This window comes from Rhinoderma darwinii, chromosome 5 (assembly GCF_050947455.1).
Source record: "Rhinoderma darwinii isolate aRhiDar2 chromosome 5, aRhiDar2.hap1, whole genome shotgun sequence".
Lineage (NCBI taxonomy): Eukaryota > Metazoa > Chordata > Amphibia > Anura > Rhinodermatidae > Rhinoderma > Rhinoderma darwinii.
In genome coordinates this window covers 76,389,930-76,405,376 of record NC_134691.1, presented here as the reverse complement: position 1 = coordinate 76,405,376, position 15,447 = coordinate 76,389,930, and the positions used below count along the sequence as shown (strand labels likewise).

The window sequence follows — 15,447 nt, the reverse complement described above, 5'->3', positions numbered from 1 at the left end:
CTCTTATATTCAGCAGTACACCCGGGTAGAGCTCATATCAGCCCTGTCTGTAAGATATAATGGCTGCTGGACGGGATAAAGTGATTCACCTCCTGAGACAACTGCACAGAGCATCGTAAGTTTTTCATTTCAAACATTTATTTTTAACGATAAGAAAGAGCACTCTGCTTGGACGCTCTACTTTTTTGTCCCAATTACATCATACAGATCTGTTCAATACAAATACATCACATACTCTGAATTGTGGGGGAGATTCATCAAACATAGTGCAAGAAAAAAGTGGAGGGTATCACATAATCTCTCTCTCTCTCATATATATATATATATATATATATATATATATATATATATATATATATAAAAGTCCAAATACAATGTCAGCCGCACAGCCTTGTAAATCGTAGGTGGGTGCCGACCTGCCCAGGTCAGGGCTAACAGACCTGCTGTAGTAGAATCCAAAAATCAGGCAGCACTCCAAGGTATAAGCAAGGTAGAAAAAGGTGCTCCTGTGTTGAGCTGAAACGTCGTGTGTATATGGACCAATAAAGCACCTTTTTCTACCTTGCTTATACCTTGGAGTGCTGCCTGATTTTTGGATTCTATATATATATATATATATATATATATATATATATATATATATATATATATATACACATATATGTAAAAATGAATTTCTGTTGTCTGTTCTTTATGCATGGCCAAAGGACTGGACCAATCTGCACCAAATTTGGCACATAAGTAAATCGCGTGCTTCTGAAGGTTTAGAACAGGTTTCAGCTCTCTAGGACCTACCGTTCTCAACATATTCACAAAAGCAAATATGGCACCTCTGGCTTCCACATCAAGGACCTTCCTCCATATCACATCAGATGACCTGTATTAGCCAATAGAAGCTCGCAGGTCCCTCATTCTTAGCCTCACTCACATACACACAGTTTTAGACCAGGTTTCCATAACAACTAAGCCATTTTTCTTTCCTCTCCGTGTTACTCGCTGTAAACGTACTGTACCTATACTGGATTTGAGCATTCTCATAAATTTAACCCCTTTTATACCAGTCATGACTCCAAAAAGGAAGCCTGAACTTAGACGAAAGACTCCTGTGGCAAAGAGCATGGCTGCTGATCGAGCTGCTGAAATCTCTTATCAGAACCAAGGCTGTGGATTTCAGCATTCTGATAAATTGAACCCCTTTCAGACCAGCCATGCCTCCAGAAAGGAACCTGCACTTGGACTTTATTGGATATGTTGGCTTCATATCAGTAGAAAATTACTTTTTTAACCACACACACACAAACAACAAAGAAATGGACTAGTGTGAAGCCGGGGAACTCTGCTATTCTATATTATAAAAGTGAATGTCTGTTTGTCTGTTCCCTATAGGCATCCAAACTCCTTAACTATTTGACCCCAAATTTGGCACATACGTACATTGGGTGTTCAGGAAGGTTTTCTTAAAGGTCCTGACCTTGCAGCTGTTCTCTGTTTTCAGCCATTATCACATGATCACGATCCAATACTATAAAAACAAATACAGACATTCGCTTTTATAGTAAAGATGTTTTTATCTGGCAGTAGCAGGTAGTGCACTTTACAAGATAATCCTAGATGGGAAGGTACAGGGGAGCGGTTACCCATAGCAACCAATCATATTACTGATAGCTAGGAGGAAAGCTGCATTACTAGCTGCACAGACTCCTCTTGACCAACTGCAAGCTGATCAAATGCGTCGTACTGCTGCTCGAGCTGCTGAAACTCCTCAGCAAACTCGGTCTTTCTCACCAACAGATCAGACCGGTGGCTTTAAGAAGCTCAGAGACTCCTGCCCGAACCCAGGCCAGAAAGCAAGCTGATAGAGCACATCATGATGTTCAGCGTGCTAATCAGTGGGCTTTCATGCATGATGCTGTTTTCAATTATGATCCAACCATAGTCAATGGCCAACTGGTAATAAAACTGCCAATGTTGTTAATCAACAGGCTCTGCCACAGTCTTATGACTCCATTTCCCTCCAGTTTAGCTGTTAGGAATTTTGGAAGACAAAATTGAAATAAACAGTGTGTAACTGGCGGGGTATATAGGACGACTAGCGATTTCTCCGTCAACCAAGAAAATACGAGGGCATGGATTAGACTCCTGGGCACCCTTGGAACAAATCCAATGAACACACAGACAGCCCCGGGTACTTTTTCTTGTTGTTTGATAAATGTTTAATTGCTGGGGGGCTTCACAGTGGTTGGGCCCCCAGCGATCTAACATTTATCATCTATCCTGTTACATCAGTGAAGTAGGTGATAAATATTTATTATGGGAAAACTCTTTAATAAACCTTTCCCATTGCATTTATCATGTGCTATATTTCCCCCCAATTTTTTTTAAAAGGACCACTCAGTAGGGCTTATGCATTTGGCTATATAGGACTGCTATAGAGGTGTATGAGCCATCGACTATTTCAGATTCCGTAAGCTTCCGATAGAAAAAAAAATGGTGGCATGCTCCATCAAATTTCTAATGTACGGAGGGATTGTCCCCTGCTAGGGGAGAACATCTCAGTACACAATGAGTCTGATGGAGCCTGTATGGCAAAGCACAATGTCTGTGTACAGCAGTGTTGAAATGCTGCATGAGCACTTATGGTCCACCAATTTTTTTCTCCCTGTGGTGCCGTGCGTTTTTTGCTTTCTTCTCCAGCATGAGCACTTAGACTGTGTTCACACTGGTGCCAAGGCTTCCTTTCTCTTAGATCTGTTTTTTTTAATGGTTCAAAGTTGAAATATAATGGATCCCTTTGACTTTAATAGGATGCGTCAAGTTTCAAACAAACTACATTCTTCTGACCTTAAAAAACAGCACATTTCTGATGGAGCAAAAACTGAGGCTGGTCATACACATTAAACAGCAGTAGGCCAATGTTCGGACGGTCGTTCGTCCTATTAATATTTGTTAAGACGACGCCCCTATACACATTCTAGATGATGGTGACCATTACAGTCATGAAATGTGCCCATACATGTCTGATGTGACAAGAAAATTACCGGCCGATGTATGACAGACGAATGACAGACCCTCTTACTCTTCATCTTTGTGGGTTGTCATTTGCAGAACAATCGTTTGTGTGTCAGGGCCGGCTCCACGTTTATGTGGGCCTTGGGGACTCAGATTTAGTGGGCCCCTTTGCAGGGGGAACTCAGTGGTATTAAAGTGCCCCCCTCCCAGGTAGTGCCACTCAGCCCCCCTCCAAGGTAGTGCCACTCAGCCCCCCCTCCAAAGTAGTGCCACTCAGCCCCCATCCGAGGTAATTCCACACAGCCCCCCCTCCCAGGTAATGCCACACAGCCCCCCCTCCCAGGTAGTGCCACACAGCCCCCCTCCCAGTTATTGCCACACAGCCCCCTCCAGTTAGTGCCACACAAGCCCCCTCCCAGGTAGTGCAACACAGCCCCCCCTCTCAGGTAGTGCCACACAGAACCCCTTACACAGCACCCTCTTACTCTTCATCTTTGAGGGTTGTCACTTGCAGAACAATCGTTTGTGTGTCAGGGCCGGCTCCAGGTTTATGTGGGCCCTTGGGGACACAGAATTAGTGGGCTCCTTTGCGAGGGAACTCACGGTGGAATTAAAGTGCCACCAAGCCCCCCTCCCAGGTAGTGCCACACAGCCCCCTCCCACGTAGTGTTAGGACGCAGATACTATTGAACGCTATAGCAGAGCAGGAAGGTATCTCCCTGCTCTGTCATTTACTAGGCTACAGACTCCCAGGCAGAGTGCTACTAGCACTCTGCCTGGGACACTGCTCTGCTCCTGAAATCACTGTCCATATACGGACAGTGAGGTCAGGGAGTTTCCCAGAGACGGAGTCCCTGGCAGAGTGCTACTAGCACTCTGCCTGGGAGTCTGTAGCCTAGTAAATGGCAGAGCAGGGAGATACCTCCCTGGTCTGCTATAACGTTCAAGAGTATCTGCATCTTAAGGACGCAGATTCTATTGAATGTGGCGTCGCTACCGCTGTAGCAGCCAATGCGGCTGCTAGCAGGGCCACTGGGAATGAGGGGGCCGTGACGGCTGGCAGCACGGTCCCTCCCATGCCGCGGACCCCGTAGCGGCTGCTACAGTGGTAGTTACGTCGCCTCCTAGACAGGGGCTCCATCTAGCAGCAGAATCCCCGGCAAGAGTGTCTGCAGCGCTCTAGCCGGGGATTCCACTTCTGGAGGAGCCATGACGACAGTGTCAGCACCCGGCGGCCGAGTGGGCACCCTGAAGGGTAGTGGGCCCAGGCATTTGCCCAGGTTCGCCGGGTGCTGACGACGGCCTTGGTTTGTGGCCACATGAATGATCCATACACATTCAACTCCTTTCGATATTCGGAAGAACGTTTCCAACATTACTGTTGGCCGGCGGGATGGTTGTGACAATCCTTCGCTTAATTTTCTAACCAACGATCATTAATTCTGGTCGCATTTGTCCACTTTAATTAACTTTGGTCTAATGTGTATGGCCACCTTAACTGATGCCAACTGACTGTATCACAAAAAATACCATTGAAATGTTTATGGTGGAAAAGAATATACTCTCCAGTGTGAATAGAGCCTAATGTACTGTATGCTGACTATTTATCCTCTCTTTTTTTATATATTTTAGGTGCAAATGTCCAGCCCATTCTCACACTTATTCCCAAGGTAGGAACTGAAAACCAAAAGATAACCCTGAAACTCATAATGCTACTGGTAAAACAAGCATAAACATATATGTTTGGCAGCTATTTGGTAAGGGTCATTAAAGGAGTTGTATGAGGTAAAAAAAAAAAAGAATGGGGCAAAGCTGCAATACCAAACACAGCCTATATACAAGTGCGGTGTTGTTTCTGAAGGAAAGCACACAATTTTGTAAAGGGACTATTTAATTCTGTCTTTCACTACCACTTTATGCAGAGGCGTAGCTAGGTTCTCCAGCACTCGGGGCAAAGATTCAGTTTGGCGCCCCCCCCCCAACGCAACCTCTTTCCCGACATCTCCTTCCCCCTCGCCATGTTTGTTTTCTCTACCAATCAATGACGTGTCATTTCTTTTCCACATTTCTGTTTAAATGAATCACGCACAGATGTGCGTCCATGTGCTGTCCGTGATTTTCACGCATCCATTGACTTCAATGGGTGCGTGATGCGCAAAAAACGCACAAGTATAGGACATGCAGTAAGTTTCACGCAGCGGACACACGCTGCGTGAAAAACACTGAATGTCTTAATGGCTCCATTGACTTGCATAGGTCCGTGTGACGTGCGTTATTTTCACGCGCGTAACACGAAAGTGAAATATGCTCGTGTGAATAAGGCCTAAGAGGGGGAACCGTGCTTTTTTTTTTTTTAAGCAGGAAACCCTTCATGGACTCTCTCACTCAACATAAGAAAGTGCTGTTTAAATTATATGAATCCAAACTTTACGTTTTTTGGGGGGGTTTTTCCTCTTCTTGTCTCTGTGCAATGGGGGGGGGTTGTTATAGTTAGGCTATAGTTATATGTATTTGTGTATGATCTTGTAATTATTGCTTTTGGTATTTTTTGCTGTAATTGATAAAATTTGTGTAATAAAGAAAAAAAAATAATAGGTGGATTCTTCAGAGAATATATTATATGTGTTGAACATTTAAATACAATGATGCATTTAAAATAATTTTACTTTTAGCTCCATCTTCTGAGCTAACAACAGACTATGCATTTGAGGTAAGTGTGCTTTATGTCCTCTGAGTTTATTGGATAATGGCGGGGTTGTTCTGGAGAAAACCTAGGTTACTTTCTGTCTGTAATACGAGTACTTTGAATATAAATGGACTGGGATTGTTTTTCACTTCTGAGATACATGCAACATCAATTAATTTCTTAGATATTACCATCAACAAAACGGAGAGCGGTAATATAACTACTGCGCTCTTCCGTAAGACTACCGCAACCAATGGCCTCCTGGCATGGGATAGCCACCACCCGATCAGTCTGAGGAGAGGTATCCCCAAGGGACAATACCTCAGGTTGAGGAGAAATAGTTCGGATCTGGGAGCTTTCATGAGCAAATCAAGACATCTGCGACAGAGATTCCAGACTAGGGGATACCCAGACAAAACCCTCAGACAAGCGTATCGCAATGCTTTGTCCAATAATAGAACAAATCTATTGGTCCCTAAAATAACAACAAAGGAGGAGAACCAAAACCGGATTAGGGTAGTGGGTACCTATGATAACAGGTATAAAGAAATTAGGACCATCTTTCGAAAGTTTTGGGGTATCCTAACCGCGGATAACGATCTTAACAAGGCGGTTGCATCCTACCCACTTGTCACATTTAGAAGAGGTAGGAACCTCAAAGACCGACTGGTCCACAGTCACTTTACCGAGTGTTCATCACTTATAGGCTGGCTGCCGGACACCCCAGTGGGAACTTTTAAATGTGGATCATGTAGGGCATGTAAACATATTGTTAAAAGTAAAACTATTCAGAGTGTGACTACAGGACAAGTTTTCGTAAATAGGGAATTTGGAAACTGTAAGTCCACAGGGGTTGTATATATGGCAACATGTACTTGCTTACAAACTATGTGGGGAAAACAATCTGGGAATTCAGGAGAAGAGTCCTGGACCACATTGGAAATATCCAGCGAAAAGAAGACACATGTCTGGCAAGGCACATGCGAGAGGCACACAATAACAGAGAGGAAGCTATTACATTTCAAATCATAGAGGTCATAAGAACATCCAGTCGTGGAGGAAATTTAGATAAACTTTTACTCCAGAAGGAATGTAGATGGATCTATAGACTCCATACATCGAGTCCTGAGGGAATTAATGACTATATGTCATTCACTAGCTTTATATAAATACATTAAGAAACAGTGATCTATGTCTTTTGTCAAACAATTTTATGGATTAGTTTAGTCCTATACATTTTCATAATGGGACTGATGGTAACCATGGACCTTATACATGGGACAGGTGGTAACCATGGACCTCATATATATACATCATATGTACTACTCTATCTCCAAGACTTCCATTTGATTGGTTGGGGTCATATATGTGAAAGCCCACGTACTTTTTAAAGTTTAATAGGCAGGGGATTTAATGTTTATTTTTCCCACCTATGTAACCTCCTTAGGGGGTTTAGAACACAACTGCAAACTTTCTACTATACTCGAGTAGGTATTTAATTAAGTATGCCAAAAAGAATAAATATAGCCAGTAAATACACATACATCGGCTGTCCTTTTTAATGAAGGAGCCTGTTCACACTAACAAATAATTGCATCCCCCTTTACATGTTCACAAATTCTGAGAATATAGGCACAGTTTATTGTACTTAGGACGGTGTTGCATGTCCCGAGCTGGCCCCGCCCCCAGCCCTTACATGGAGGGAGGAGGTGGGAACATTGCACTGGTCTCAGTGCAACTCGTCAATCCAATCATCTCCTCACACGTCACTCTGGGGAAGCCGGTCTAGGCGGCCGATGATTGGATATAATTGACGAGCCCCTCTCTCAAGGGGGAGAGACATTCTTAATACGCTCAGCCTTATCATTGGCTGGGATATGTTTAGAGAGGTGGACACTTCGCTTTTTAAGATGGGGTGTTCTGCCGCCAACTGCGGCTAGCAATCTGGACCCACGTTAGGCATGAATCGATGCCTCTAATACATTGTGCGCTAAACTATCAGAAAGATTAAAATCTGCAGGCCCCTGAAGAATTACGGCAGATATTAATAAAGTAAAGAAACGCGTAGGGCTTATATTTGGTGGCTGAATAGATATATGGGCTCCAATTAGGGCTATCATTTGGTAGCTACATTAGTAATCGTGCTCTAGCAGCACTGATCCTGCTGACCTTTATGTGGTGCAGCGATCCAGGACTGCAGAGCTGCACAAGCAGTTCAGTGTAAAGTTGAATGGTAATAAACAGGGATAAATATCCCTGATTGCACTAGCAACATAATCCGAGCATAGGAGTGGGGCAACTATCCCCGCTTGTATAATTGCCTATATAGATAAAAACTCTAGTCTGGAGTAAAAATAACAATAAACATTTTAAAAATAATATAAAAATATAAAATCATCTATATATAAAAATCAAATATAGACTAGGAAAACAAGTGTAATTTATGGAGCACATATCACATTAGTCTACCAATTTACTATAATTGATAGTGTCAATGTAAGTGCGAGAGCACTAGAAGTAAATATTGTTACATCTGCATCATCAATTTAAATATGCAGATACAATTTATGAATTAAACACATACGTTCACATGGCTATTGGAAGTAACTTTCTAAACCTATAGGGATATAATCAGTGAGAAAATATTTTTCATAGTGTGTACTAAGGAAAGTCCTCTGGGTTTATTGGATAATGGCGGGGTTGTTCTGTAGAAAACCTAGGTTACTTTCTGTCTGTAATACGAGTTTTTGAGTTGAGTTCAGACACTAGATGCCGCAATACACAGCGTTATTGTCTTTCAGTTCTTAAAGAGGACCTGTCACTAGCTCCTATAAAGTGAGTTATTAAACTCAGGTGAATAAAGAGGGGGCAATATCTCATCAACGGGGGACACAGAAGTAAGCAGCCACCACCGCTGGATTCACAGACACAGTAGCAATCTCTAATATCTCACTTTATAGGAGCTGGTGACTGGTCCTCTTTAAATGTTCACCCCATGTTTGTGTGGGTTTGGCACCTTTTTCCATAATGTAATGGTAGGTCAGTTGCAATGAAAGTTTGCCCTATTCTGTGTGCACGGTTGTGTGTCTGACACAAGGGTCAATGACGATATTCTCTGTAAATTTGAAAAAGATTGGGTCAGGAACAGATTGATGCCCAAGCAAGGGTGTAAATACTAAATAGTCTGCCAATGGCATTTACCTTCTCTCCTGTTGAAAAAGTAATTAAATGAGTAAGCAAGAAAACACCTCTCTGTATGTAGGGAGTGTGAACATACACCAAGAGGGGGTTTCCGTTATATATGGGACCAACTCACTCATAGTTACACGTGGTCTGAAAATGAATACTGTTGACGTGTGTGGTCACTGTCTGTTTTTCAAATGGAGAAATCCGAGAAGTCAGATGGCCAGATTGTAGATTACAATGTCTGTTTGTTCAGATTTGACACTGACCCTGTCACTTAGGCACAATTAAATTTACATGTTTTATTCCTTCTCTCAGATGGCGGTTTCTAATATCAGATATGGAGAAGGTGTTACAAAAGAAGTGGGCATGGTAAGGAAAAAAACAATAAAACATAAAAATGGTAAATACCGAATTCAATGCATCAATTTATCACATTCCATAAAATGGCAGAAGTCAGTCATAAAGTGGTAGACCGCGTAAAGTTACAGAGCGCGGTCGCCGAGTGCTGAGGCGCATAGTGCATAAAAGTCGTCAATGCTCTGCTGACTCAATAACTGCAGAATTATAAACCTCCTCTGGCATTAACATAAGCACAAAAACTGTGTCCCGGTCGCTTCATTGCATGGGTTTCCATGGTGCAGCAGCTGCATGCCAGCCTTATATCACCAAGCACCATGCCAACCGTCGGATGTAGTGGTGTAAAGCTGCCGCCACTGGACTCTAGAGCAGTGGAAACGTGTTCTGTGGAGTGATGAATCACATCTATCTGGCAGTCTGATGGACGATTCTGGTTTTGGCGAATGCCAGGAGAACGTTACGTTTACATTGTGCTTACTGTAAAGTTTGGTGGAGGAGGGATAATGCTATGGGGTAGTTTTTCTATAAGTGTATATCAGTATGTGCTGTATTTTAGTGGTGGTACCTTAAAAACTGTCCTTGACTCAGTCAGAAGGCCACATGTTACATAAAGCCAAGGACAGGGCAATACAATATAAGGTGGTATTTGTGTGTACAATATATAGAGGTAATATTTGTGTACAGTGTATATAGTGGCATTATTTATGTGTACACTCTATGGTGGCAGTAAACAATGGTTTTATTTATGTGTGCAGTATACGGAGTTATTATTAATATGTACGATATATGGTAGTATTTATGTACACAGTATATGGTGGTATTGTTTATATGTACAGTATATAAAGGTATTATTTATATGTGTTGCATGTTGTGGTATTATTTTTGTATACAGTACATGTTGATATATATATATATATATATATACAGTATTTGTCAGCATTATTTATATGTGCAGTATATGGAAATATAATTTGTGTGTAACCAAATTAGTAATGTTTTAATATAGGTGGGCGTGGGCCCTCAGAGTCAATTCCTTGCCAGTCCATCGCTAGCAAGGAGTGGTCATGCACACACAAATAGAGCTTGTTTACATGGTCGTATTTGCAGTTTATATTCCATCTTTCTCCCATAAAAGAACCTGCCACAGTCAAGGGTCAGCCGGCTGTCCCCATACATAAGGTTGTTGGCAGATCCCACTGTCTATCTACTTTACTGTTTGATTCAATATATAAACTGATTCTGATGTATGTGTGAATGCCAGTGTTATAACATAGTATTCAAGCATTCTGAAAACATCATTAGTCTTTAGTAGATGGATGCAGACAGCCCTCCTTCCCCTCATGTTTATTGGGACAGGGAGATGAACATGAACAGGTTTGATCCTATTTTTTTCTCCTTTGATAAGTGAAGCCAGAAGTGTCTGGCAGCTGGTTGTCTCTCAAATAACATGCCGGTTCAGCCACAATTACATGTTAATAAAGTCAAGACTGATAGTTAGTGGCCGAATAATTACTAGGCCAGCAGCTATCTAAAATCTTTGCAGTGGTCAGGAACCTTTAGCACTCCAGCTGTTGTAAAACTACAACTCCCAGCATGCCCTGAGAGCCACAGGCATTATTATTCCAGTTTGAAGAGGCTCTGTCACCACATTATAAGTGGCCTATATTGTACATGATGTGATCGACGCTGTAATGTAGATAACAGCGTTTTTTATTTAGAAAAACGATCATTTTTGACGGAGTTATGACCTATATTAGCTTTATGCTAATGAGTTTCTCAGCATAAAGCTAATATAGGTCATAACTCCGTCAAAAATGATCGTTTTTCTAAATAAAAAAACACTGCTGTAATCTACATTACAGCGCCGATCACATCATAATATAGGCCACTTATAATGTTCTAAAGGCTGTCAGGGCATGATGGTAACTGTAGTTTCACAACAGCTGGAGTGCCGAGGGTTGCTGATTCCTGGTCTATGACCTTCATAAGATATTGCACCAAATCAAAGGAAACCTAAACATAACAGCATGTGTGGGGAAAGCTGCTAAGAGGCTCTGTCACCAGTTTAAAATTTCGCTATCTCCTACCTAATCTAATAGGAGCTTTGATGTAGATAACTACTGTTTTTTTTAAAAAAAAGATTATTATTGACCAAGTTATGAAAATTTTTCAATTTATGCAGATTTTTTTCTAAATCCCAACTGTGCGTTTTTTTTGCTATCCACCAAGTGGGCGTTGTATAGAAAAGTGTATGATGCTGACCAATCAGCGTCATACACTTCTCTTCATTCCAGCCCAGCTTGATATACAGCACAGCGTGATCTCGCGAGATCACGCTGTGATGTCACTTCATCCCTGAAGACTGAACAGACATCACCTCCAGCCGTGCCAGGACGTTTATCTGAATCTGCAGCGGCTGAAGGCGATGTCTGTTCAGTCTTCCATCTCTCCAATGAAGGACCTGCGGGATGAAGTGACGTCAAAGCGTGATCTTGCGAGATCACGCTGTGCTGTGAATCAAGCTGGGCTAGACTGAAAAGAAATGTATGACGCTGATTGGTCAGCGTCATACACTTTTCTATACAACGCCCACTTGGTGAATAGAAAAAAAACGCCCAGTTGGACATTTAGAAAAAATTTGCATCAAAAAATCCCCCCATTAGATTAGGTAGGTGATAGGGCAGTTATAAATTGGTGATAGAGCCTCTTTAAGCGTTGTTGAAACAATGTGAATTTTATTCAATTCTGGTGAATACAGATTTGAAAACCTGACTAGCTGAATGTAAATTTACATCTAATATAAAAATAAAAAAAAACAAAGGAAAAAAATGTAAGGAAATACTTTATTATATTCTTCTGCTCTAGTGGTTTTCAGCTGCAAATTATTTAAAGACTGTCATATAACTGGAAAATAAATGTTGTATTTTTGTGTAAGGACAAACATATTAACTATTTGTATTATATTTTACAAAGGATTTGCAGAATATGGGTGCAGGAAATGTTTGTGTGATGACAGACAAGAACCTTGCATGTCTCCCCCCTGTTCAAGCTGTGATAAATTCTCTGGCAAAGAATTGCATCAAATTCTGCTTGTATGATAAAGTCAGAGTGGAGCCTACAGATACAAGGTAAAAACCAAAGTGCAATACAATCTAATGCTCAGGTTTGCTTGGTGTATGTAAAAGTAACAGAAATCAATTTAAAGATAATGGTTAAAAGTAACATATATATTAAATGTATAAATATTACACTTTACATATTTTGTAACCATCATTGGCAATGCATGAATTGCAGTATAGACCTGATATCCTTCATTTAAACCATAATATTATTTATATGCCTTGCAGTTCGTAGTAATACAGTATGTCTAGAATATGCACATCAATGGCAATATGTCACTAATGAGCCTGCCACGTTAAACCCAGATGTATAACATTAATATTACTAACAATAATTCTTTTTTTTTTAATATCTGCCCCATGAACACATAACAAAATATAGCACATTTTCAATTTATAACAAGTTCAACTTGTGGTTTTGTCTTTCTTCAACCTTCATAACCATGCGGCATTAAAGAGGAGTCATCTCTCCGGATGTGTCGTTTTTAGTAACTATTTGCGTTCCCCATAAAATAACAATTCTGCAGTGTCTTTTCTTAGAACTCTGCATGGTGCCGTTCCTCTATTATTCCTCCTGGAAGTGTATAAATAGATTGACAACTAGGCGTTACCATTTTCCTTGTCAATGAGGTGTGATTGAACAGTGTCAGACTGTGTAGAATCAGCTGACACACACCTTATTGACTGATTTATAGGGGCTCTCTAATCCTAAATATTTGATGGCCTATCTTCAGGATAGGTCATCTAAATCTGATCAGTCGGGGTCTGACTGCTGGCAATACCCACCGATCGGCTGTTTTTAAGGGGCCGCAGCACTCGTATGAGCGCTGCTTACCCTACATTTCCTTTACTGCTCGCACTGTGAATCACTGACACACTAACGGTATGTTCACACGGCAGCGTCCATTACGGCTGAAATTACGGAGCTGTTTTCAGGAGAAAACAGCTCCTGAATTTCAGACGTAATGGCAAGTGCAGGCGTTTTTCGCAGCGTCCACTACGGACGTAATTGGAGCTCTTTTTCTATGGAGTCAATGGAAAACTGCTCCAGTTACGTCCCAAGAAGTGACAAGCACTTCTTTGACGCGGGCGTCTTTTTCTCCGCGCCGTCTTTTAACAACGGCGCGTAAAAAAAATAACCGTAGGCACAGAACATCGTAAAGCCCATTCAAATGAATGGGCAGATGTTTGCCGGCGCATTGGAGCCGTATTTTCGGACGTAAATCGAGGTTAAAACGCCCGAATTACGTCCGTAAATAGGGTGTGTGAACCCAGCCTTAAAGCGGCGCTTCATATTATTACAGCCTTCTCCTATTCACTTCAATGGGAGGCTGTAATACTGTGAACCGCCTCCACAAGCGCTGTTGCCCCTTTAAAAAAAGCTGATCGGCGGGTGAGCCGGGAGTCAGACATTGATCAGATATTGATAGCCTACACTGAGGATGGGCCATCAATGTTTTGGGACAGGACAACCCCTTTAAGAGGTTGAATTTCCAACCATAACTAAGTTTTGGCTGAAAATTGGTTTTAAAAGGGTTATCAGACACCCCAAAAATATGTACTGCGGTGTACAAATGTGAAATAATGCAACTAATATACACTAATTTTCAAAACTTCCCGTGTCGCCCAATTTTACCTGCTGTTACACGGTCATGGAGGTTTGGCGCTTCTCCTGTAAGCTGTGAACCGTCATCACAGACTCAGGAGTCGTGGAACTCTCTCCCTGTCCCTGTGTATCAGTGACATATATGAAGGAGCTGGCTCTCTGGCTCAGTTCATTAGCTAAGCCAGCCCCTCCTCCATCATGACTGATGCTTTTTGCGTCGGACAACCCCTTTAATAGTAACATAACTTTTTGTAGCAATGGAAATAACAATACCTGATGATCTAAAGGCAAGTAACAAAAATATAAGATATAGAGATAAAAATAAAGAAAGTAAACGTTGCACAGTAAAGTTTTTGAGATTGTCATTTGTATATTTAGCTTTCAATTTTTAGGTTTTCAGCATTCTATGAAGTATGATAAATTATGTTGCAAATTGTTTATGATAAGCAATTACTATAGGAGGCTTTAAAATGAATAAACAAGTAAAAAAAACATCATAAAATTGCTGTTCTTACTTGTGTACAGTTTCATGGATGCAATACAGTTTGCGAGAAGTGGGTCATTTGATGCCTATGTGGCTGTTGGTGGTGGCTCTGTGATGGACACCTGTAAAGCTGCGAACCTCTATGCGTCTAGTCCTGACGCTGACTTTTTGGACTATGTCAATGCTCCTATCGGAAAAGGAAAACCTGTGACTGCAACTGTTAAGCCCCTCATTGCAGGTGAAAATATATATTTAATTCTACAGCTAGTTGTCATTTTGTGTTTGAGGAAACGGAGCATTTTGTTACTCTCATTTAAAACTAAGAATAGAATATGACCCCTCAATTATATTTTTTGTAATGTCTGATAAATGTTTATCAGGGTAGACCTTTTTAAGCAGCAGTCTGGAAAGATAATGTATGCATGCCAGCCTTATCAGCCATTTGTGACCAGGGAACAAAAAAAAAAACTTGAATAGAAATTTACTGTAACCCATAACTAGGAGTTAAACTTAAAAAGTTATCAGTTATAAGTTATCAGTTATAAAGTTATAAGTATATTAAATGTGTTGTTCCAAAATCAACAACTATCACCTGTGCATAGGATAGATGATAATTGGTTAATTGCTGAGGGCCCCACAGCTGGGAGCCCCACTGCTGGGACACCCACAGATCCCAAGAAATGGGTCCTGAACCCCCAGATCCTCCTCACTTCACCCCCTACAGTAAGGAAGAACTTGAAGGGAGCAGCAGTGGAGCATGCGCCGGCTGCTTCATTCAATGCCTATGGGAATAATTGAAACAGCCTTGGCTGTTTCCGTCATTTACATAGACTTTGAATGGAACAGCAACGTGCATGTTCGGCTGGCTCTCCATCAATGTCCTTTTCACTGCGGTTGAGCAGTAAGGAGGTAAGTGAGGTTCTGGACCTTCTTTCTAGTGATCGGTGGGGATCCCAGTGAACATACACTTATCACCTATCCTGTGGTCCATACCAAAAAT

The 15,447-nt window shown here is 41.4% G+C and overlaps 1 protein-coding gene across 2 annotated transcripts in view; it reads left to right on the top strand.

The window, feature by feature from the left end:
* Positions 1-15,447, top strand: part of ADHFE1 (alcohol dehydrogenase iron containing 1) — a 56,042-nt gene that overhangs the window by 16,850 nt on the left and 23,745 nt on the right. The window contains exons 2-7 of one of the 2 annotated variants that reach the window (XM_075828299.1): positions 17-115; positions 4,642-4,679; positions 5,682-5,719; positions 9,197-9,250; positions 12,212-12,366; positions 14,489-14,685. In XM_075828299.1, the coding sequence (XP_075684414.1) occupies positions 60-115; positions 4,642-4,679; positions 5,682-5,719; positions 9,197-9,250; positions 12,212-12,366; positions 14,489-14,685 (538 nt within the window). In that variant the 5' untranslated portion in view covers positions 17-59. Of the gene's footprint in view, positions 1-13; positions 116-4,641; positions 4,680-5,681; positions 5,720-9,196; positions 9,251-12,211; positions 12,367-14,488; positions 14,686-15,447 lie in introns of both variants that reach the window. The other variant, XM_075828298.1, reaches the window with a different exon arrangement.